The sequence below is a fragment of the Phyllobates terribilis genome, unplaced genomic scaffold (assembly GCF_046119375.1).
Source record: "Phyllobates terribilis strain yellow unplaced genomic scaffold, ASM4611937v1 Scaffold_5__5_contigs__length_657084704, whole genome shotgun sequence".
Lineage (NCBI taxonomy): Eukaryota > Metazoa > Chordata > Amphibia > Anura > Dendrobatidae > Phyllobates > Phyllobates terribilis.
This window is the reverse complement of record NW_027362765.1, coordinates 499,277,855-499,300,966: the sequence shown is the minus strand read 5'-3', so window position 1 is coordinate 499,300,966 and position 23,112 is coordinate 499,277,855. Positions and strand designations below refer to the sequence as shown.

General features: G+C 43.6%; 1 protein-coding gene across 2 annotated transcripts in view; it reads right to left on the bottom strand.

Moving 5' to 3' along the window:
* TBC1D12 (TBC1 domain family member 12) overlaps positions 1–23,112 on the bottom strand; it is a 185,633-nt gene that overhangs the window by 147,693 nt on the left and 14,828 nt on the right. For both annotated transcript variants that reach the window (XM_073685566.1, XM_073685562.1), the window contains exon 2: positions 6,893–7,016. In XM_073685566.1, coding sequence (XP_073541667.1) covers positions 6,893–7,016 — 124 coding nt within the window. The remainder of the gene's footprint in view (positions 1–6,892; positions 7,017–23,112) is intronic.

The window sequence follows — 23,112 nt, the reverse complement described above, 5'->3', positions numbered from 1 at the left end:
CCGGGACAGGGATGAGGGGTGCCATGCATACCGGGACAGGGATGAGGGGTGCCATGCATACCGGGACAGGGATGAGGGGTGCCATGCATACCGGGACAGGGATGAGGGGTGCCATGCATACCGGGACAGGGATGAGGGGTGCCATGCATACCGGGACAGGGATGAGGGGTGCCATGCATACCGGGACAGGGATGAGGGGTGCCATGCATACCGGGACAGGGATGAGGGGTGCCATGCATACCGGGACAGGGATGAGGGGTGCCATGCATACCGGGACAGGGATGAGGGGTGCCATGCATACCGGGACAGGGATGAGGGGTGCCATGCATACCGGGACAGGGATGAGGGGTGCCATGCATACCGGGACAGGGATGAGGGGTGCCATGCATACCGGGACAGGGATGAGGGGTGCCATGCATACCGGGACTGGGATGAGGGGTGCCATGCATACCGGGACAGGGATGAGGGGTGCCATGCATACCGGGACAGGGATGAGGGGTGCCATGCATACCGGGACAGGGATGAGGGGTGCCATGCATACCGGGACAGGGATGAGGGGTGCCATGCATACCGGGACAGGGATGAGGGGTGCCATGCATACCGGGACAGGGATGAGGGGTGCCATGCATACCGGGACAGGGATGAGGGGTGCCATGCATACCGGGACAGGGATGAGGGGTGCCATGCATACCGGGACAGGGATGAGGGGTGCCATGCATACCGGGACAGGGATGAGGGGTGCCATGCATACCGGGACAGGGATGAGGGGTGCCATGCATACCGGGACAGGGATGAGGGGTGCCATGCATACCGGGACAGGGATGAGGGGTGCCATGCATACCGGGACTGGGATGAGGGGTGCCATGCATACCAGGACAGGGATGAGGGGTGCCATGCATACCAGGACAGGGATGAGGGGTGCCATGCATACCAGGACAGGGATGAGGGGTGCCATGCATACCAGGACAGGGATGAGGGGTGCCATGCACACCAGGACAGGGATGAGGGGTGCCATGCATACCAGGATAGGGATTAGGGGTACCATGCACACCAGGATAGGGATGATGGGTGCCATGCATACCAGGATGGAGGAGTTCCATGCATACCAGGATGAACGGATGCCAGGCATACCAGGATGGAGGGATGCCAAGCATACCAGGATGGGGACCACGTATAAAAGGAAGGGGGGGGCATATATACCAGGATGGGGGATATTGTCAGAATTGGGGGACATTACCCCTATACCAGTGTCAGCAGAAGACCCCCTTCCCCTTAAAAGTGCATCATGAACACATCTTTTGAGTAAATTTTTTTTTTTTCTTCTCTTAAAACCTAGGTGCGTCTTATGGTCCGGTGCATCTTATAGTCCAAAAAATACGGTAGGTGTGAGAGTGGTTATTTCATCAGTATTTTGCACCAGCTCTCTCTCCACCTGAGGGCTGCTACATCCCGTTGTACATTAGTATTGCGACTAGGTATTGGCAAGTATGGCTGCCTTTTTTATAAATGTATGTTATATAGCAAAATTAATTGCATCATTCAAAACTACAACTCGTTCTGCAAAAAAAAAAATCCTCACATGGCTGTGTCAATGGAAAAATAATAAAACCTTTTTGCTCTTGGAAAAGGGTAATAAAAAGAAAGAACGGGATTGTCAGGGCTGAAATTAAAAGTTTGCAGACTACAGAATTGTGCCCATGAGTAAAGCACACACTGTCATAGTTCCCCCGTCAGTGGATGGTCTCAGTTTCGCTCAATTCTTACGTATAGTTGGCATGTGCCCACAAGTATACAAATTGCTTTCATGCGGTTATGTGACCGTTGATCAGCTGGGGACATTGCACACATTCACGATTCTGTAGAGGTTTCAGTTCAGCTCAGGCAGTCCCCTGTAAGCAATTGTACACTCGGGTTTTAAAAAACAAAAATAATATATCCAAGTCAATACATGACTGTCATTTATTTCACTACTGCATTGCGGCTAGCCTCCTCTAACTCCGCTCCATCAGGACTGTGACCTGCGAGTACGGTGCTTACAGAGGGAGGTAGTCCAAGTTAAATAAAATAAAAAAGTGGTCTATAGGGCGCTAAAAGAATGAACACTAGAGGTAAAAGATTTAGGGCTAAAAAATAAAATACATTTAATGAGCCCTTTCCACAACGCGTTTCGATAATTAACTATCTTCCTCAGGTGGTACAAGGGTATGAGCACAAACATAAAATATATATAGACAAGGATTCACAGTGATTGGTTGATACTAATTAGTTAACCTGGGTCCAAACAAAGGAAACCCTTCATGTGCTGGTGCAAAGTGTCCACATTGGTTTCTTTGGTATGATGAATCTTCTCATCACCAAGAGAACTCTTCTAGCGCAACAGGCCCTAGAGGAACTTAAATCTCTCAGAAGGAAGCTTGATTCATTTGTTCCCTTTGTAGAGTTTAATGAGAAGGATGCAAATCTCAAAATCAGACTAATTAAATTTGAAGAGGAGATTATAAGGAAAAAAGCAGCAAAATTACTACGGGATAGGAAGGACATATGTGCAATAGATGCAATTGCTGGTTCCTCTATTCCATCCCGACAGGAACCAGCTAATTTCACTGAGGGATCGAAATCTGATCCTATTTTAATTCCAAATCCTCCGTTTACCACACCCGATTCCCCTGACAAAAAGAGAAGTTTGTCTTTAAAATTTCTTAAATCTATTAAACAAAAGAGTTTTTATGAACAGCACAAGAAAACTTTACCAACTGTTTCTACAAAAATGGGAGTCATGAAATCTATGGCAGATAAAAATAGGTCAGAAAATAATAAGAGGGTTTCAATTGATACAGAAAATTTAGACACTGTTCAGACGATGCAGTCCTTTTTGGACTAAAATCCCACATCTTTGGATATAGCCCCAATAGTCCATTCTATAGATAAAGATCCAGTCCAGTTTTCATCAGACCTTGAAATCAACTCCCCACCCACAGCCATATCTACACAAATGGAGGTCCATGTTGACCTCAAGAATTTATCCTTGTTGACAGTGCACAACTATACACTTTCTCACTTCGTTTGAATCACCTGTTGTGGATGGGATTAAGGAATCTAATACCACCAACATCACTCATCCTGTAGTTCCCTTACTTGTTTTACGAAATGTATCTTCGACAATTGACTTAACCCCATCTGTACAAGAATCATCAACTAGAGCCCATTTTTCGGCTTCTCTGAATGAGAAAAATGCTACCTACATTCAGAATCCCAAATATGAGGGATTCAAAAATCACACAGTTTTTTTCGGGTTGCGCCCGGACGTCACCCAAAGAGAAAAAGAGAAAACGGGATTGTAGAGGGAGAGGACGAACCCTCCGCAAACCCGGTACCTCTACTGGATATATCCGAAAAAAGGACAAAGGCAGATTAGAATACAATAGCACGAATGGGAATTTAGGAATTTTTAATTTGTCTGACCATATTTTAACCGATGATAAGATCCGATTACTTGAACGAGGTTTGTCCTTCTGCCCTAATTCTCCTACTAATGTGTTTTCTTTATATCTTGATCTCAATGATTTTTTTTAAAAACTAACTATACAACAACATTTTTTATTAGAAGAAAAGAGAGGAAAAACTATAATTCCACCCCCACAAAGCCCTTCCCTGGTCACCAATCTATAGAGACTGAACCGATACATGTAGATGTGCATGGACATTTGAGTAAATGGATCACCAATGTCCCTTATGGGCAATATTAGAGGGTCCGAAAAAACTGCACCAGAGATTCTGAATTTTTAGTGGAATCTAAAATATTGAAAAAACGATTTCTACAGAAAGGCTACCCCAAAAAGTTATTGATGGATGCTTTCTCCAGAACTAAAACCCTTACACAGGGTATGTGTCTTGATAGGATTGAGTCATTCACTGATAAAAATAAGAGTAGAAATAAATTAGCCTCAGACTTGACTAGATGGAGCATGGTCACCACATTTAGTCAATCTAGGGTTACCATCCATAATATTTTGAATAAATTCTAGTTTATCTTGAAGGGTGACCCTATTTTAGGACCCTTTATACCCAACATGTCGAGCATTATCTATAGGAAGAACAGAAATTTGCGAAACTTAATAGCACCAAGTAACACATCCTTGAAATCTAGAACACAACCCTCACAAGGGGGTGTCTGTTCGGGGCGTCTTCCTGTAATATGGCTAAATGTTTATGTCGTAGAGTCATTCAAAGTGGTAATCAAAAGAATTTTTCATCAGATACCACAGGAAAAAAAATTCTCTATCAAACACAATGTGAATTGTCAATCGACACATGTGATCTATTTGCTTGAGTGTACTTGCAACCTCCAGTACGTGGGTCGAACGATACAAACTATGCACGCACGTCTAAATAAACAGACATAACATTCGGATAGGCTATCAATTACACAGCGTATCCAAACATTTTAGCATTGTTCATCAAAAAGATCCAGGAGATATGAGGCTAACTATTATAGACCACATACCTGATACTGTCCCCGACCGACTAGTGAGTTTGATTAATAAAGAAAGTTTTTGGATCTTCAAGTTGGGCACGTTGGCCCCTGAGGGTCTGAATTTGGCCCTTGAAAATGTAACCAGTTCTTAAGGTCATTTCCTTCTCCTTTCTAATGGAATTATAATTGCTATGTTTTAAATGTTTTTCTTTTTTCTTCCATCGCTAATTTGCAATGCATCATAGTTCAGTGATGTTTTTGTGTGCTTTGCATTGGTGATGTATATTCTTTGAAAATATATACTTAATTTTGTCTATTAACCCTTGGGGGTAAATTTTTTTTTTTTTATGTTACAGTTTTGAATAACTTTTTTAATATTTATTACTACTCTATATCTCACTTAATATGTTTCGATTCTTTGTATTTATGTGTAGGTGACTTCTATGAAATTGATGTAGGCACTACAGATGTATTTTTGAATAACTGTTTACCAACTTGTATTGCCATATTCTATATCTTATCCAATGTGTTTTTGATACTTTGTATTCATGTGAAGGTGGCTTATGTGAAACCAATGTGGACACTTTGCACCAGCACATGAAGGGTTTCCTTTGTTTGGACCCAGGTTAACTAATTAGTATCAACCAATCACTGTGAATCCTTGTCTATATATATTTTATGTTTGTGCTCATACCCTTGTACCACCTGAGGAAGATAGTTAATTATCGAAACGCGTTGTGAAAAGGGCTCATTAAATGTATTTTATTTTTTAGCCCTAAATCTTTTACCTCTAGTGTTCATTCTTTTAGCGCCCTATAGACCGCTTTTTTATTTTATTTAACTTGGACCACTTTCAGTCCCCCTTTGGGGGTTAGCGGCAGGAGCAGCTTCTAGTCAATCATTCTTAAATCCCCTTACCATAAAATCCCCCTTTCGTTGCTCAACTCAGGACCTGCGGTTAGGGGCTGCACTCTCCTAACTTTCAGGACCTGTGGTGATGCACATCTGATCCTGAGTCATGTGATCTGTGGGCGGTCACGTGGTCTGCAACTTGGAACCTGGAAGCGGTGAGCACGAGCGGCGGTCTGCAGCGCACGGCACGTGGTATGCCAAGCCACCTGTACCCTGCGGTGAGACGTGCCTGCTCTTTCCATCCTCACACTAACACCGGAGTTGTGCAGGGGTGCACAACTCCAATAGGTGAGTGGCCTTTTGGCTGTTTCCGTCACATCTACCTATCAGGTTCTTCATATAGCGCGCTTTTTTCTCCGTTTTTCTTCTACAGAGGGAGGTAGTCAGACACTCCATATTATTACTGGTCCCTTTCCCGGAAGCTCAGTCACCGCTTACTGACTGCTTTATACCAGCAGAATACTATCACAAGCTCACCAGTAGGACATTTTTTTTTAAAAGTCGGGCAGAATGATGATAAAGTACATACTGCAAGATGGGCAGCATGGTGGCTCAGTGGTTAGCACTAGGTTGCTAGGTTCCCATTAAAGGGGTTATCAGGGTCTATTTTTTTCTTTTCATGGGCATCACAACTTACAGGCAGGTAGTTGCTAATACCTGACTGTAGTGTCTGATACCAATCCCCGCCAATCCTCTGAGCAATCACGGATGGGTTCTCACGGCCATTCTGTGGCTTCCGATAACATCATATAACACAGCAGATGCTTATTTTCCGCTGTGCTGACGGGGCGTGACTGCTGATGTCCTGCTGATTGACAGGCCACTGTGAAGCCGGCTGTCAATCACCATGACTTGGGCAATCACGCCCCGTCAACAGCAGAGCCTGGAAGAAGAACAAGAGCTGAACAGGAAGAGCTTAAGGATAACATCTGCAAGGAGTTTGTTCGTTCTCGCCGTGTTTTCATTGGTTTCCTCAAACACTCTAAAGACATACTGATAGGGAATGTACAGTAGATCATCATCACTGTCCCCATTGGGGCTCACAATGTCTGTAATGTGGCATGTAAGTAATGGGGCTATAAAAATGAGTAAAATAATAAAGATCATTGATCGTTAACTGCCGAACACACAACAAGAGTAATGAGACTGGAGGGCTGTTTAAATGCCTCATTCAGATAAAGTTGGTGCTGTGGATTTTAATATATTGCCATTTTTCTACTGTTCACAATTTCCACTTGAAAATCCAGTAAGTCTGATCTTACCCTAATAACTAAATTCATAAAGCAGTAGGAAAAATACATTAATACAGAAAACAGGTTTTGGGAGCTTGCAGTGCAAATAAGTGATGCTTACGTCTGTAAATTGTGCACAAAGCTTAGACAGAGACTGTTAACTAAACACAATTGTACGTCCAGTGCACAATCGCACAGCGAAGACTTCCCATGTAAGGTTTGTATATAAACAGTTCATGGACTGGGATGGGGTCTATACGGGGAGGCCGCTCACCTGCTGAATGATTTTACAGTCTTTCTGAGCGCTCTCTCTAGGAGGAACTTTACCAAACAGCTTCCAGCCGGGAGCACTCGATGCTGCGGATTTGAGGTCCTTTGATCTTTTAGAAAAGAAGTTCCTGGAAGAAAAGGAAAGACATGTATTTTAAAGACCTGTTTTAGCCATCAAGCTACACAAGTCATCAATGAATGGATTCTGACATGGCCTCTGAGCACAAAGGGTTTGATAATAATTAGTAACAATTAGCCGGATACTTCTTATCTAAATAACATGTAACGTGCAAAGTCACATAATACAATATTGTACAGAGGGGAAAAAAATATCATAATAATGAAAATCACAACTAAATATTGGTTATCCTCTGCTATACTAGAAAGTATTAGTAGCTGCTTTTCCAAAAAATAGTAGGAATCTCAGCTGATAGAAGCAGGGCTGTGGGGTCAGTAAGCCATGCTTATAATGCCTATTTTTCTACACTCCGACTCCTTCATAAAGAGCCAACAATTAGTAAGAACAAGCTTATTACAGTAAAATGGTAACAGTATTACATAGGGACTGCATATTGACTTCAAAATATTTTCTATTCTATTAACAGAGCTAAAGGGGTCATCAGGACTTTGAAGTTTTTGGCCTATTGGGCTAAGAACTTACCGGCAGGTAGTTGCCATCTACCTGCCCGTTCTGCCCTGTGATGATGTGTTCAGGCGGTGATTCTCCTGCTTCCTTTGACCTGATGTGAACAGAACAGCTCTTCTGATTGACAGCCTACTCCCTGCAGTCAGGCAGTGGGTAGATGACTATCAATCAGTATGAGATCAGCAGAGACGCCCGACCAACAGAGCAGAGAGGAAGAGAAGGAGCTGCTCTGTTGAACTGATGTCACCAGAAGCAGAAGAATCGCTCTCAGGAGTGGTCCGTGATCACTCTGAGCTGGAGCAGATCTATGCTGGGCAGAACAGGCAGGTAGCTAGCAACTACCTGATGGTAAGTTCTTAGCCCAATAAGAAAAAAAAAAAAGTAAAAAAAAAAGTGCTGGATATCTCCTTTAAGGAGGCGGATGTGCAGTAACAAGCGCTGGCCACTACAACTTGACGGAAAAGCACCGAAGGCAAGAACTTCCGACCGGCGGCGCCGATAACAGTTGATTGGCGGGGGTGCCGCGAGCAGGACCCCAGCCGATCATACACTGATGCCCTATCCTATAGATAAGGAAGCAATGTGAAAGCAGTGGACAACTCCTTAAAGCAAAAATAAACATGTATATTATTTTAAGTTGGTGCATTCCTACAAATTCCAACTCCACCCAAAACTAGCTCCAACTCCTCTGTCTCCACAGCCCTCAAAGCAGCTGAAGAGTCTGGAAAATTGACTCAAGTTTTTGGGTTTGCTTGATGTCTGGCTAAGAGAAAAAAAAAATTGCGCCTGTTAAAATTTACAGTAAGAGTTTTTATTCGGGGTTAAGCTGCAGGGTAAACATGCTGCTTTAAGTTGCTCATCCGCCTGCCATTTAAATATGCAATATCTGGTCTGAAAAATGGACGAAATTACTGCATGTTGCAATTTTTCATGTGCAAAATCAAATCACGAGCACAAGAACCATAGAAATATGGCCGTCTGAAAATAGGCCAACTTGTCCTTCCTCTAGGGATCTTTTCAACGTGCAATTTGCTGTGTCCATCGGATGGAAGAATTCCCCAATATATACCTCTGACAAAGGCTACTGTAAAGGCATACAGTGCCATTCGTCAGCCATAGGTTCCCTTGGATTTAAAAAACAACAACAAAAAAACCCAAAACAACATGGCAAAAGTTTCTTTCACGAATGTCTCGGCTGTGCTATTTCATGTTGCAAAACAAGGGACACTGACAAGTTTCTCAAGTGCATTTGTAAGGCAGATATGGTGGAAGGTTTCCACAGTTTTGGTCATGATTTTAACAATTTGCGTGTGCCTATTAATTACATAAAAACATGTTACAATCTAAATACATTTTCTACAGTAAAAAGCAATGATTTGTTGCAGTGTTCAGCACCCTGGTTTTTACACTTTTTTGGAATGTGTGTCACCTGAAAAAAAAAAAAAATTCTGTCCAAAAATCGCTGTAAAAATACAGCCTTGGGTCATCTTTCAGCATCTATAAATCTCTGTAGCTGAAATTTATCAAGGGGCGCAGTCCTTCAGGTCATTTCCTGAAAGCCCAGTTTTTAGGAGTATTTCTTCTGCCTACTGCAAATAAGTTGAAAGAGGACCCGTTCCATGATGTTGCCTGAAATGCTGTGAAATGTACCCCCCCCCCCCCCCCATCTCTGGTGAGATCTAGCCGCCATAATTACTAAAGTAACATGTAAGTGATGCCTCATCAGATACTGAAGATAACAAGTCCTTCATTAACAACTTCTGGCTTGCACTTATTAAAGCTGCAGTTCTTCCAAGGAAAATAGGTTATCCAAATGATGTTTTCACTTTTCCTCCTTGCTGGAGAGCGGTATGTGATTTCTTCTCAAATCCTTGTGATCTACCACAGCTATTTCCTCTTCTCTTTTTCCTCCATGAAATCTGAGTGAAACCATGTGTCAAAACACCAGCGTCCCATCCAGCCCTGCAGAAACTATGCAGCTGGAGACAACCCCAGACCTGACCCACCCTTTTTTGTTATTATTTGACCTTTTTCTTGTCAGATCATCCATTCACTTCAGAAAAGAAAAGCTCGTTCACATCTGTATGGTCCACTAGCCATTTTTCTCCACAGTGTAGTAAAAAAAAAAAGCACCAAAATGAAACAGATAACAAAACTAATCTGAGAGTTTCTTTGTTTGTGTCGGACGTCTCGTGAAGACACTGAAATGGTGGATGTCCAAACAAGTGCACAAAACTGGACAACTTTTCATTTGTTTCCAGCTCAGCCAAGGAGAGAACTGACCAGACTCAACCGTATTGTGAATTATGCCTAAGAGCAGTCATACATTAATGGTAACTGGATCTGCTAAATTCAGTAGCACTGGACAATAATCTAATCAATGGCAGATGACTGGGAAAAGAAGCATCGGGTATGTTGGATTTCAATATGCCTGATCCTTTTGTGGTCAGGGGAAAAACTGCTGAGAGCACATTACCCACCTCGAGAGCGGCCTGGCATAGACTGACTGCCCTCTCCTCACTGAGAACACATGCACACTCAGCCAAGAAGGTATGTGTATGGGGGAGTCAGGAGAAATGTAGTTTGGCTAGTAGTCTATGGCTTTAAGATGAAACCTTTGCTCAGTCATATTAAAAATACTTGGTCAGCCTCCAACAATCAGTAGGTATATATTCAATAAGTATTTGTAGAGAGAAAAGGAAGAGGGAGGAAACCATCGCTGTAGCTACCAGGAAGACTACACCCAGGGAAGTGAGAGGACCAATGATAACTAATACAGGTGGCAGGAAGCTTCTGGAGCTCACGTTCAGTTGAGGCTTTAAATACTCTGAGACACCTCAGCGTTTCAGAGTAAAATATACCCGGCTGCAATCCCACAACCAGGCTCTGATTCATGCTGCCCGTGGTTCAGACAGCAAGAATCTGATCCCATGTTCCCTTTAAACTGTCGCGATCGAAGGCTGAGAGCAATGGTGGGTCAGGACTTATTATATAGTTCAGCCTTTTGATGAACTATAGAATAAGGTCCCTTAATGACCCTCATAAGAAAAAAAATACGTTGGCAGTCATTAAGTGGTTAACTTCGTCTCCTTCACAGATCAGCATGGAATAAATCTGAGAAATATCTGCAATTTCTAGTACATGGCCGGCCTTGGAACAATTGCATCATGAATCTCTTCCAAACCCATTGATCAGCTACGATTCCTAAATGTTGATCAGCCAATATTCACTCTCAGGTTTTCCTAGACAGTAATTTGCAAGGAGATTTTGTTATTAGAGACAAACCCTTTCAAGAAGGTCATGGGTCCGCCAGGTCTGGTTTCCAGTACTTCCATCAATTAGCTAATTTTGCATTGGAAAGTCAGGGCCAGCCAGGCAGATTCACAGCCGCAGTATGGCCGATCTTGTAATACAAGGAGAGATGGATAGACGAGCACAGAGTAGCTTTCCATTAAGGCCCCCCCGAGGTAACTACTAAGACTATCACCCCTCTAATATGTCCATATGTCTTTATAGAGCAGCATGAGAAAACCTCTAAAAGCCAAAAAGCAGGAACGGGTCCAAAACATTAACAAAACTTAGTCTTGGCCAGTTTTGGCTTAAGGGGTTTATAATTATTTTTTGTGACCAATGTAAAAATAACAAAATTAACTTACTCATCTAAGGTCCAAATGCCGCCTCTTCACCTCTGCCCCTAGTCTTTGCTGACAGGCTGCAGTGGTGACAGCACGACTACAGCATATGTGATTGTGGCAGCCAATCACTGGGCTCAGAAGTCTCATGCCAGCTATCTTGCCATCACTTTTGAGTCAAGTGATAGGCTGCAGAGGGTAAGTGCACTGTATTCTTTTAGTTGGGCTAACTTTAAGTAAAGGGAGTGTTTTAAAATAACACCCCCATTCTGAAGGAAAAGTCTGTTTTAATAGCTTTGGGTTATATAAACCATTCAGAAAATGAAGGCCGGACTCGCATATCTGTGTGTCGCGGTCCGAGTGTAGAAGGATGGATGCACGGACTGGCCGCTGGGCTCCTGACCAGAACAGCAGGAGGCTGTAGAGTTTGGGTAGCGAGTCCGGTGCTCAGGCCGTGCATCACAGATGTGGGAGTGCAACCTAAGCACCACGAATTAAACATTAAAATTAAGCCTCCACAATACAGCATCTCCAGCATAAATATAGTGGTGCTTCGGTTATTCATTCTACATTCACCATGACTCATTTTCGACATCACTCTCTGACATCGCTCAAGATGTCCTGCCAATATAGCCATCTGTTCAAATAAGAAAATGGAGATGTCCTGCATAATTGACTTATAATGAGAGAGACCACTCAAGAGGATAAGACATCCAAAATATACCAAAGATTTCATCGCACATTTATACAAACATGAGCAAAATGCATTTTTAATTAAAAGAATAAGTCCTGGAAATCATTGAGACTGAACCAAAATCTAGGAGTATAAGAGAAAATGGGAGCAATTCTGTAAGGAGAACCAGTTGAGAGGTAAAGGACGGCTAAAGGGAGGAGGTTAAGATAAGATTGCCGGGTCTGCAGTGCTGATTACGTTCACCCCCAATCAACGCACAAAAATTATTGTTACACACTGACGTTACGGGGGTAGCCAGGCATATTCATCCTGCATTGTGTATATTGTAGACTCTTTCATCCTTTGGATCCTTTGAATACAGAGTTTATCCGAGAAATTAAGAGTGAAAGATCAGTCCAGGAAGACAAAGGAGCAAATTTCTCTGATAATATAATTAACAAAGTCGCTTATTTCCATGTGTACTATGCATTAAAACAATTACTCTAAGTAGAGACAGATGAGACAAAACTGGAACTTTTTGGCAAATCACATGAGCTCTAGGTTCACAGATGTGAGACATGCTGGAGGCACAGTTATGTTCTGGGGCTGCTCTGCTGCATCTGGTACAGGGTGTCTTGAATCTATGCAGGGTACAATGAAGTCTCAAGACTATCAAGGGATTTTAGAGAGAAATGTGCTGCCCAGTATCAGAAAAGATCGGTCCAAGTCACAGGTTATGGGTCCTCCAACAGGATAATGACCCAAAACACAGCCATTTTTGGATGTTTTCAGCTAAGAGAAAAGCATTGGACTCTTCTGAAGTGGCTTCTATGAGTCCTGATCTAAATCCTATTGAACGTCTGTAGAGGAAGCTGAAACCTGCAGTCTGGAGAAGACGTCTTCACACCTGAGACCGCTGGAGCAGTTTGCTTATGATCAGCGCCCAAAATACTGTGCCTGTGCAGAGGACTCATTGAGAGATACAGAAATCGTTAGTTTGCAGTGATTCCCTCAAAGGTTGTGCAACAAAATATTAAAGTTAAGGTACCATCATTTTTATCCAGGGCATTTATTTTTTTTTTTCTGTTGAACCAATATTCAAAAAGCAAAGTATGATTTTCATTTTAAGACTTCTTTAAAGTCACTTTACACAGGAGGATTATCTGTGAAAGATTGTTCACAAAAGTGCTTGTCCAATTGCAAACACGACACCAATTAGCCGACCAACCAACCAAAATTCTAGTTTATCAACCTACAGATCTTTTAGACTGCATAACCGAGATGGGCATTATTCCATGTCACTATGGGGGTATGAAACGCTGTATTAGTGACCCTCTGACCCATTAAGGTCTTTCTCTACCAAGCGTCCCCTGATGAACCCCTTGAATGATGGGGAGAAAAAGCGTCGGGACAAAGGGATTAGGCATCTAGTTTTGAAGACTCCTTCTTGAGATAAGTGACATTCTGGGGGTTTTCTGTACATATGGTAGGCTATTTCTAGTTATTGTGCATCTTAGAGTGCTCTCATGTACCTTGGCTCTATTATATATGTGATATACATTTAAAAGGCTCGGGTTATCGTACAACATTACACATTTTTGTGCGTCCAACAATACTTTCATTTGAGACCACATTAGGGTGGTATATATTTATACCTTGTATATACACAGCAATAAAAAAATAAAGGGAGCACCAAAATACCACATCCTTGATATCACTGAATGAAATATTCCAGTTACAAATCTTTATTCATTAAATAGTGGAATGCATTGAGAACAATAAAACATAAAAATGATCAATGTAAACCAAAATGAATATCCCATGGAAGCCTTGATTTGGAATGCTACTCAAAATCATAGTGTAAAATCAAAATTACAGGCTGATCCAACTTCAGTGGAAATGATTTAAAGGGAATCTGTCACCCCCCTGGGCGATATCAGACCTCTACTAAGGCCATACAGGGTATAGAAAAGTAAATCTATACTTACCTGTATGGTCCATAACAGAGGTCTGATTGCAGAGAAATCTGGTTTTATAAAGTCCGTCTTCCAGAAGCTTGGCGTCCAGGGGACGCCAAGCAAACCCCTCTTATCTGCTTACTATCCCCCTAAATCGCTGCCTCTGTGCTAAATTACCATATTCCACCCCTCCCCCGCACGTCACAGGGTCCTGTGACAGGCCCTGTGACGTGCCCTGCTTTGCCTACCCTGCCGCGCATGAACAAAGAGCCGCTCCCATGGAGAGCGCTTTGTTTCCCTCCGGCCCCATTTGGGTGCGTACCGCTCCGCAGCCTTGCATTGCGCAAGTGACGGTGAGTCACTGAGACTTCCACTCCCGCTTGCAGTACGCAGCCAAACGGGGCCGGTGGGAAACAAAGCGGCGCTTCGCGCATGCGTGGGAGGGGTAGCAAAGCAGGGCACGTCACAAGGCCTGTCACAGGACCCTGTGACGTGCAGGGGGGGGGGGGGGGGGGATATGGTAATTTAGCACAGAGGAGGTGATTTAGGGGAATAGTAAGCAGATAGGAGGGGTTTGCTTGGCGTCTCCCGGACGCCAAGCCTCTGGAGAACAGACTTTATAGAACCAGATTTCTCTGCAATCAGACCTCTGCTATGGGCCATACAGGTAAGTATAGATTTACTTTTCTATCACCGGTATGGCCATAGTAGAGGTCTGATATCGCCCAGGGGGTGACAGATTCCCTTTAAGACAAGGAAATGATGCTCAGTATTGTGTGTGGCATCTAGGTGCCTGTATGACCTCCCTACAACGCCTGGGCATGCTCCTGATGAGGCAGCCGATGTTCTCCTGAAGGATCTCCTCCCAGACCTGGATTTGGTCTCACAATGGGTCTGAGGATCTCATCCTGGTACCCAATGGCTGTCAGGGTACCTCTAGCTAGCACATGGAGGGCTGTGCGGCCCTCCCAAAGAAATGCCTCCCCACACCAGTATTGACCCACTGCCAAACCGGTCATGCAGCAGAACGTTGCAGGCAGCAGAACATTCTCCACGGCGTCGTCTCCAGAATCTGTCATGTGCTCAGTGTGAACCTGCTCTTATCCGTGAAGAGCACAGGACGCCAATGTAGAATCTGCCAATCTTGGTGTTCTATGGCAAATGCCAATCCCCCTGCATGGTGTTGCACTGTGAGCCCAACACCCACTTGTGGACGTCGGGCCCTCATACCACCCTCATGGAGTCCATTTCTGACAGTTTGAGCAGACACATGGATGTTAGTGGCCTACTGGAGGTCATTTTGCAGGGCTCTGGCAGTGCTCCTCCTGTTCCTCCTTGCACAAAGGAGGAGGTAGCGGTCCAGCTGCTGGATTGTTGCCCTCCTACGGCCCGCTCCACGTCTCCTGGTGTACTGACCTGTCTCCTGGTACAGTATCTGCTCCATGCTCTGGACACTGTGCTGACAGACACAGCTACCCTTCTTGCCACAGCTCGCATTGATGAGCCATCCTGGATGAGCTGCACTACCTGAGCAACTGCTGTGGGATGTGGACACCTTCTCATGCTACTGTACCTCTAGGGGTGAGAGCAATGAAAAAAATGCAAAAGTGACCAAAACAGCAGCCAAAAAGGATGAGAACAGAAAAATGGTCTGTGGTCACTACCTGCAGAACCACTCCTTTATAAAAGGTGTCTTGCTAATTATCTATCATTTCTACCTGTTGTCTATTCTATTTGCACAACAGCAGAAGAAATTGATTCACAATCAGTGTTGCTTCATAACTGGACAGGCTGATTTCACAGAAATGTGATGGACTTGGACTTACATTTTGTTAAGTGTTCCCTCTATCTTTTTGAGCAATGTATTTATTGTCTAGCACAGGTGACATTAGGCCTTGCTTAGGGATTGCTGATGTTGAGTGGGAGTGCCATGTCGACTATTTAGCGTGCCAACCTCAGCGGTTAGGTAGGCTAAAAGTTCTGTAGGGCCGATAAGGGTCTGTTAGCGATAGAACTGATAATCCCTGTATGCACTCCTAATGTCTAGTATCTGTTTTATATATAAATAATAATAATAATAAAAGAATGTTTTGTATATTGACATAGTTTTAAACAGTAATCTTACATTCTTAGGGTTTTTTTTCTTCTTTGGTTTTAATATTGTGGGACCCCACATTGTATATTTGCACTTTCCTTTTTCCTTTAGTTTATCACCCCTCATAACCAGGCGATGCACTTCCAACAATACACCCAATATAATAAGAACGAATGTAAAGTAACGTCACATACACAATGCAACTATGACCACAGCAGTAGAGACAGACTATCTCAGCCGAAAAGGAAGCGAAGGATCAGACAAATCTCCTCACAATATTGTCCTTGTGTTTATGGCCAAACCTGCCATTCTTCTCACAATGCAGCTGACTCCGGAGACATCTAGGCGCCTGAACTTATTATTCTATTTAAAGGAATAAATGAAGATTTGCAGCCGCCCACACTGGAGAGCCAGTCTTAGCTTTAAATGAACCCTTGAAGGTCCAGGAAATTTTTCGTTCTGCACTTCCATTTTTCTTACCTTTTTCCAAGAGCCATAACTTAAATAGACGTTTGGGTTTTTGGTTTTTTTTGCAAGAAAAGTTGTAGTTTTGAATGACCACATTCATTCTGCCATATAATGTACAGAAAACAGTGAAAAGAAGTCCAAATGGGATGAAATGTAATTCCGCTATTGCTTTATGGGCTGTGTGTTAATAATGATGTGGAAATATGATTGTCCATGTCAAGTCCCTTAGGAGGGAGTTGATCTCTTAGGCTGTATGCCCACGTTGCGTATTACAAGCGTATATGCTGTGGAATTTCCGCAGCGTAAACGCTTGTAAAACGCATGTATATCCGCACCCCATGGTCCCCAATGGCATTCCGCAATGTCAATGCCCATGCTGCGGATTTTTCGGCAGCGTATATGCTGCGGTCAAAAATCCGCAGCATGTTCATTAATTTTGCGTTTCTGCATGCGGAATCAATGTGCGGATGGTACCCAAGTCTGGAGGAGAGGAGACTCTCCTCCAGACCTGGGTACCAAAGAACCTGTAAAAAAGAGAATAAAATAAAGTTTATACTTATCTTCTGATGTTTTCCCTCCGTCGCGCTGTTGTGTGAAGGACCTGCCACGTCATTGAGTCATGTGACCCATCACATGACTCAATGACGTCACCGCAGGTCCTGCACACAACAGCGTGAGCAGCTCAAGACTCCGGACTGGGCAGAGAATGCATCGAAAGGTGAGTATAAACTTTATTTTTTTATTTTTTACCATTCTGATTCTTTTTTTTTAACTATTACTTGGTCACACTATATAAATCCATGCCGGTTGCATGGATTTTTATAGTGTGAACAAGTTGTCAAGCACTTTTCCAAGTGATGCTTAAATCACTTGGAGAAGTGCTTGATAACCCGCATGCGGAAATGCATGCAAAGATGCTGCAAAGACGCCTCACAAACACTTCCACCTGGCGGGAAAACGGCATGTAAAATCCGCATGCGATTTTCCCGCCAGGGAGAAGACTAAAAAATATGCTTCAGTTCCGCAACGTGGCCTTATAACACAGTATCAAAAAGGGGGCAGAAACATGAGTATTTTACGCTACGTTTTTCCTGCCAAGAGATGCAGACCTTTCTGCAACAAATACTTAGACTGACTGTACACGATGAAGAAACGCATTAAAACTGCTTGGTAATAGGTCTGCCATGTATAGCAATGGTAATCCGCATGTGCTGTGCACATGATGCGGTAATTTCTGCTCCGGATTACCATTGCCGCAGCAGGATCATTTCTAGCACGATTCCGCCACAAATTTGCGCCCATCGACTTGCATTGAATCGCAGCAAACCCGCATGTATATTATCTATACATGTGGATTTGCTGCGTTTCAATGAAAATCAATAGGCGCAAAATCGCACCGGAATCGCGCTGTGTGGTACCCGGGTCGGGAGAGGAGGCTGCCATGCCTCTCATCCGACCAATGCTCTGGCTGATAACAGCGAGAGCAGCGTGAATGGGAGGAGCAGCAGTCTGCTCTTCCCAGCCCGCAGTAGTACATCAGCGACCATCAGCTGATCGGTGACGTCAGCGATCACCTGATGGTCACGCGACCATCAGCTGGTTGCTGACGCTGGTAATTAGCTGATCGGTCTCATGACCGATCAGCTGATTGCTCACCGTGGGAACATTTGCAAGAATGTTTCCACAGTGGGAAACTCACCGGGGCTCATCATCTGATGAACCCCAGTGACCTCCTGCAGCCTGTATACTGGGGTGATTTTACACCCCTGTCAGTATACATTGCTGTACTCTACAGCTGTGACATCAGTGATTTCTAGTATTCATGGCCCCTTCCATGGCTATTAATATCAGCCGGCAGCTGTCTAGTTTAGCCTTTGCTGGTTAGATTTTATAGGGGTACCTAACATCAAATTTTCTGGGGTCCCCCTGTAATCTAGCCAGTAAAAGCTAAACAAACAGCTGTGGGTTGATATTAATAGCCAGGGAACATTTTGGCTAATGGCCCCTTCCCCGGCTACTAATATCAGCCCTCAGCTTTCCCTCTGCTGGTTATAAAAATGACGTGGGAGCCCACACCATTTTTTTTAATTTTAGGCTCTGCCCATAATTCAGATGTAGCAGCGCTTTAGACACAAATTTTTGCTGCGTCAAAAACGTTGCATTCTATTGAACGTAGGTAAATCCACATGTGTTCACTGAACCATGCAGATTTACAGCATTCAATACATTCTGGTGGTCAAATTTCTGTGGTGGAGACTAGCGACTCTGCAAGAGAATTTGATATGCTGTGGTCCTGAAAGATGCGTCGCATGTCGGTGTCAACGGGTGATTCGCAGCCTCTGATGCACGCATAGTGGACATGGAATTTCTAGAGATCCCATCCACTATGCTGTAACATTTACTAAATGTAACATTTACATAAACTTTAATTAAAGTAAAGAAACACACAGACAAATACAACAGACCAATTCTTTAATCATTTAAATGAACCAATATACTCACCCCAGTTCTTATGGTAATCCAAGGGCTTAAGCAATGCCCCACCAACTTTATTTAGCTCCAAAAAGCATTCATCGATGTACAAAAACGCATCAAAAAACGCAAGTAAAAACGCATGCGTTTTTTTCTGCCAGGGAGAGGCAAAAACACTCAGGAAATTTCTGCTTCAAATCCTGAATGTGGGCACATAACCTTCAGGTAAAAAACTAGTGTGTGAGGAAGGCATCTGCTGCCTGGTACCCAGCGTTTCTTATCAGAAGAATCTCTGAATGAGGAGAGGGGTATCAATGACTGGGACCCTTTCCTGCTAGGAACAATAGATCGAATTACACAGAATGACACACCCCAACAATATGGCATTCCAAGAAACAAACGAAGATACAGATAAAAAGCAATTATTATTTTATACCAAAATCATTCCAATCATTGACCTTCTATAACCGTGATAACCAGGGGCAGCACATATCAGCTGACAGGTTTCCTTTCAAAAATGAAAAACGCTCTAATTGTTTACTACAAGGTTGTTTTTTATAGCTTTGCTAAGTTAGTCCCAGATGGAAGATGCAAGTAACTTTAAACAGGCCCCCTGAAAAAGCAAAAATGAAGGGACGTTTCTTCTGCCGCCTCCGATGCAGGGAACTTTAGTTGTTGACTGGGAGTTTCATAGGGCAGGAAAATACAGAAAAAGAACAGCTGCGCTTAGGCAATCCTGCATCCCCTTACTCTGACTTCCTGCAGCCAGGACCCCCACTGTTGAGGAGCTGATGGTACAGGACATCCTACAGTGAGAAAACCACTTGGGTAAGGCAAAATGCAAACAGTGAATAATCCGCTGTGGATTTGAGCGGAGAGCAATATGGACTCAGCAGGTTTTGCCCTACAGTTGCAAAGTACGGATTCACACATCTGACTTCCACGAAACAGATTGTGATTGTAAGACTGGTCACAAGTCTCTAGAACCAAACTCCTCAGTCTCATATACACTTAGAGGATGTTGAGTCTGGGTGAGGAAACCAGATATCACAGTCTATACCAAAACTGTGAATGTCAGATATGTAAAACGGACCTGAGGAAGGACCTAACCAGGCCAGAAAAGGGTTTTAAATTGACACAAAGACAGATGCACAAGGTGAGAACAAAATCCACAGCTGTCCAAGTATTGCACTGTAGGAAGTACTTCTCTTACTCGTCTATGACAGAATAAGAAATTCATAGAAAGTTCTGTTTTCATCAGGATCTATGTAATAAAGTTTCACAAATTGTCTGAGAAGTCTGAACTGGAAATTTCCATCTGCACAGAGAAATGATGGAAACAGGACACAGCTTTCTCGGGTCTGGTAAGCCTCAGTGCTATTTTCCAGAGGACGACCTGTTTTCCAATGTCTGCCAATTACAAAGCAACGTAACAGTCTGTGACATTATACATAAAAAACACACAAAACTAGTGCAAGAAGGTAACAAATCAGCACGTACAAAGCAGATAGCAATGCATCTCATTCTACTATGGGCCTAAAGACATTAAAGCAGACATTTTTTTCACCTGCAAAATAGACACAGTCCGTTGAATTTATTTTTACTTAAATGTCTATTTTGAGCTAAAAAAATTTAATTGGGTCTCATTAAAAATGTTAGAGGTGGCTGGTTCTAGAATGAGTTAACTGAGAATTTGTCAGTGAGTTCTTCTTATAGGAGAGTTAAAGGGGTCGTCCGGTCACAACATGCTGATGGCGCATCACATAATAAATCACCATGTGGGAGTGCGACACTCAGCACCAATCAGCTGCCACAAGCCCCAGCGGTGGCCAGATGTAAACGCTGACCAGACCTGCAGAGTGCAGCTACATGGAATGTGTAGGAGCTGATCTGCTGGACATTGAATGGATCTTCATTTTGCAGCACTGTTTAAATTTGTCGGCCGCCAGAGCAAATATCAGTGGGGGTATTGGGTGACAGACAACCAAAAATGATTATCTATCACGTGGATAGGTCATTAATATGTTGTAATTTGACAATTCTTTTAAAAGGGGTTGACTGCTACTCTGCTACTTAACAAATCGTAATTATTGGGAAAAATTAAAAAAATAAAATGATGAATAGTGACCTGCTTGTCCAGCCCCACACCTTCATACTCAGCAGGTGTTCCTCACCAGTCTCCTGGCTTCATCCTGTGATCAGAGGACATCTGGCCATCACCAGAGAAGCTAAGCACTCCACTCAAGAGAAGAGATAAAGCCATAAGAGCTGATTAGCACCACTGGCATCAGGACTTTTCACACCCACTGACTTGGTTGGCAGGAGAAAAAGAAAAAAAACAAAGGGCAATGAATATCCTTTCCTGGCACAACATTAAAAACACAAGGCCTGAATGTAACACACTGATAAAGAGTGCTTGTCAAACACAGCACAAATACATCTGGAAACCTAGGGGATTATACAATTACTTATTCTACCTGACTGAACAAAAGAACAACCAGAACCGTGGGCAATGCCTTCATAGTGGATTATACTGGATGCCAGAGAAATACACAGATAACAGAGGGGCTTCACTTTGATAGACTGGCAGGTACAGATTACCAGTCTATCATCTCCAAGTTCACCTTTCACTCTAACATCATTAGTATGTAGGTAACAGGCAGGGAGGAATATGGTTAATGCAAATAAGTATTATATAATGGTATAAACACTAGTACACCGAATGCTGTCATCTTCCTAGATCAGTGATTTATAGCAGAGGTCCTGTGATGTTCCAGACTAGAAGATTGTGTCAATCCCAGTCCTCACTTCTGGATTCCTAGTGTTTCCATATCCTTAGTAGCATAACTAGTGGAGGGCTACAGGGTGGAGGGCTACAGGTGGAGGGCTCCTAGTCCTGCTTCCTGCAAAGCCGCTCAGCATCTTCTCAGTGGTACCAGCACCACAATCACATCATCATGGCACCTGGGGGACAGCATGAGAATACCGGGAGGTGATTATTCTTTATAGGGGCAACATGGGCTTGTTTACGCATCAGAGAACAGAATGAGGCAATGTATTTATTAAGGAGGAATAGGGTCACCATGTCAGCCTCTAATGCACGGTATACTAGTGTTCAGGAGGCAGTGTTTGGCATACGGCATGGATTTATACAGTGTGAACCGTAAAAATTAAAACAAATAAAGCTATACTCACCCCCGAGGCCCGGCGTGGCTGCAGCGCTCGTTCCTGTCTGGTTCCCGGCTGCCGGCATATCGCGAGACAGAGCGGTGAAGGGCCTGCGGTCACATGACTGTGACGTCACCGCAGGTCCTCAAGCGATGCCGGCATTCAGAGAAAAGCCTTCGGAAAGGTGAGTATAAACTATTTGTTATTTTATTCTTTTTTTACAGGTACAATGGTACCCAGGTCTGGATGAGTCTCCTCTCCTCCAGAACTGGGTACCATCCGCACATAGAGACGCATAGAAGCCGCTTGTACAAATGTACAGTCGCGGTTTCTATGCGTTTCAATGCAAGTCAATGGCGGGAGTTCCGCTGCGCTTCCGCAAAATTAAATGACATGCTGCGGATTTTTGTACGCAGCATAAACGCTGCGGAAAAATTCGCAGCATGTGCATAGAACATGCGGAATCCCCTTGGGGACCATGGGGTGCAGATTACCTAGCGTTTTACAAGCGTTTCCGCTGCGGAAATTCCACAGCATAAACGCTTGAAAAACGCTACGTGGGCACGCAGCCCAGCACCCATGCAGCGCTGCAGCACACACCGGGGCCTCGGAGGTAAGTATAGCTTTATTTTTTTTAATTTTTACGGTTCACACTGTATAAATCCATGCTGTTTGCATGGATTTATACAGTGTGACCTAGTTGTCAAGCACTTTCCAAGTGATGCTATCGCCTGGAAAGCGCTTGTCAATCTGCATGCGGAAACACATGTGAATCCGCATGTGGATCCGCATGTATTCTGCAGGAAAAACGCATGCACAATCTGCATGCGTTTTTTCTGCCAGGGAGATGCAGAAATGCTGCAGAAATTTTCTGCTTCATTTCTGCATCGTGGGCACATAGCCTATAGGGAATATAATACTGTAGAAATTACACCTTCGTGTCCTAATCACTGCCTCCGTTCTGCAGGAACTGAGGTTTGATCAAACATACTAATTAGGGGGATGGGTTCACTCAGTGGCCAAAAGACATTGTGCATCGCTCCACCCAGGGGATTTGCACTTCCTGCCTCCCTCGCTGGTGGCTGACAGCGTGGCTGGCTTGAGCTCTGTGC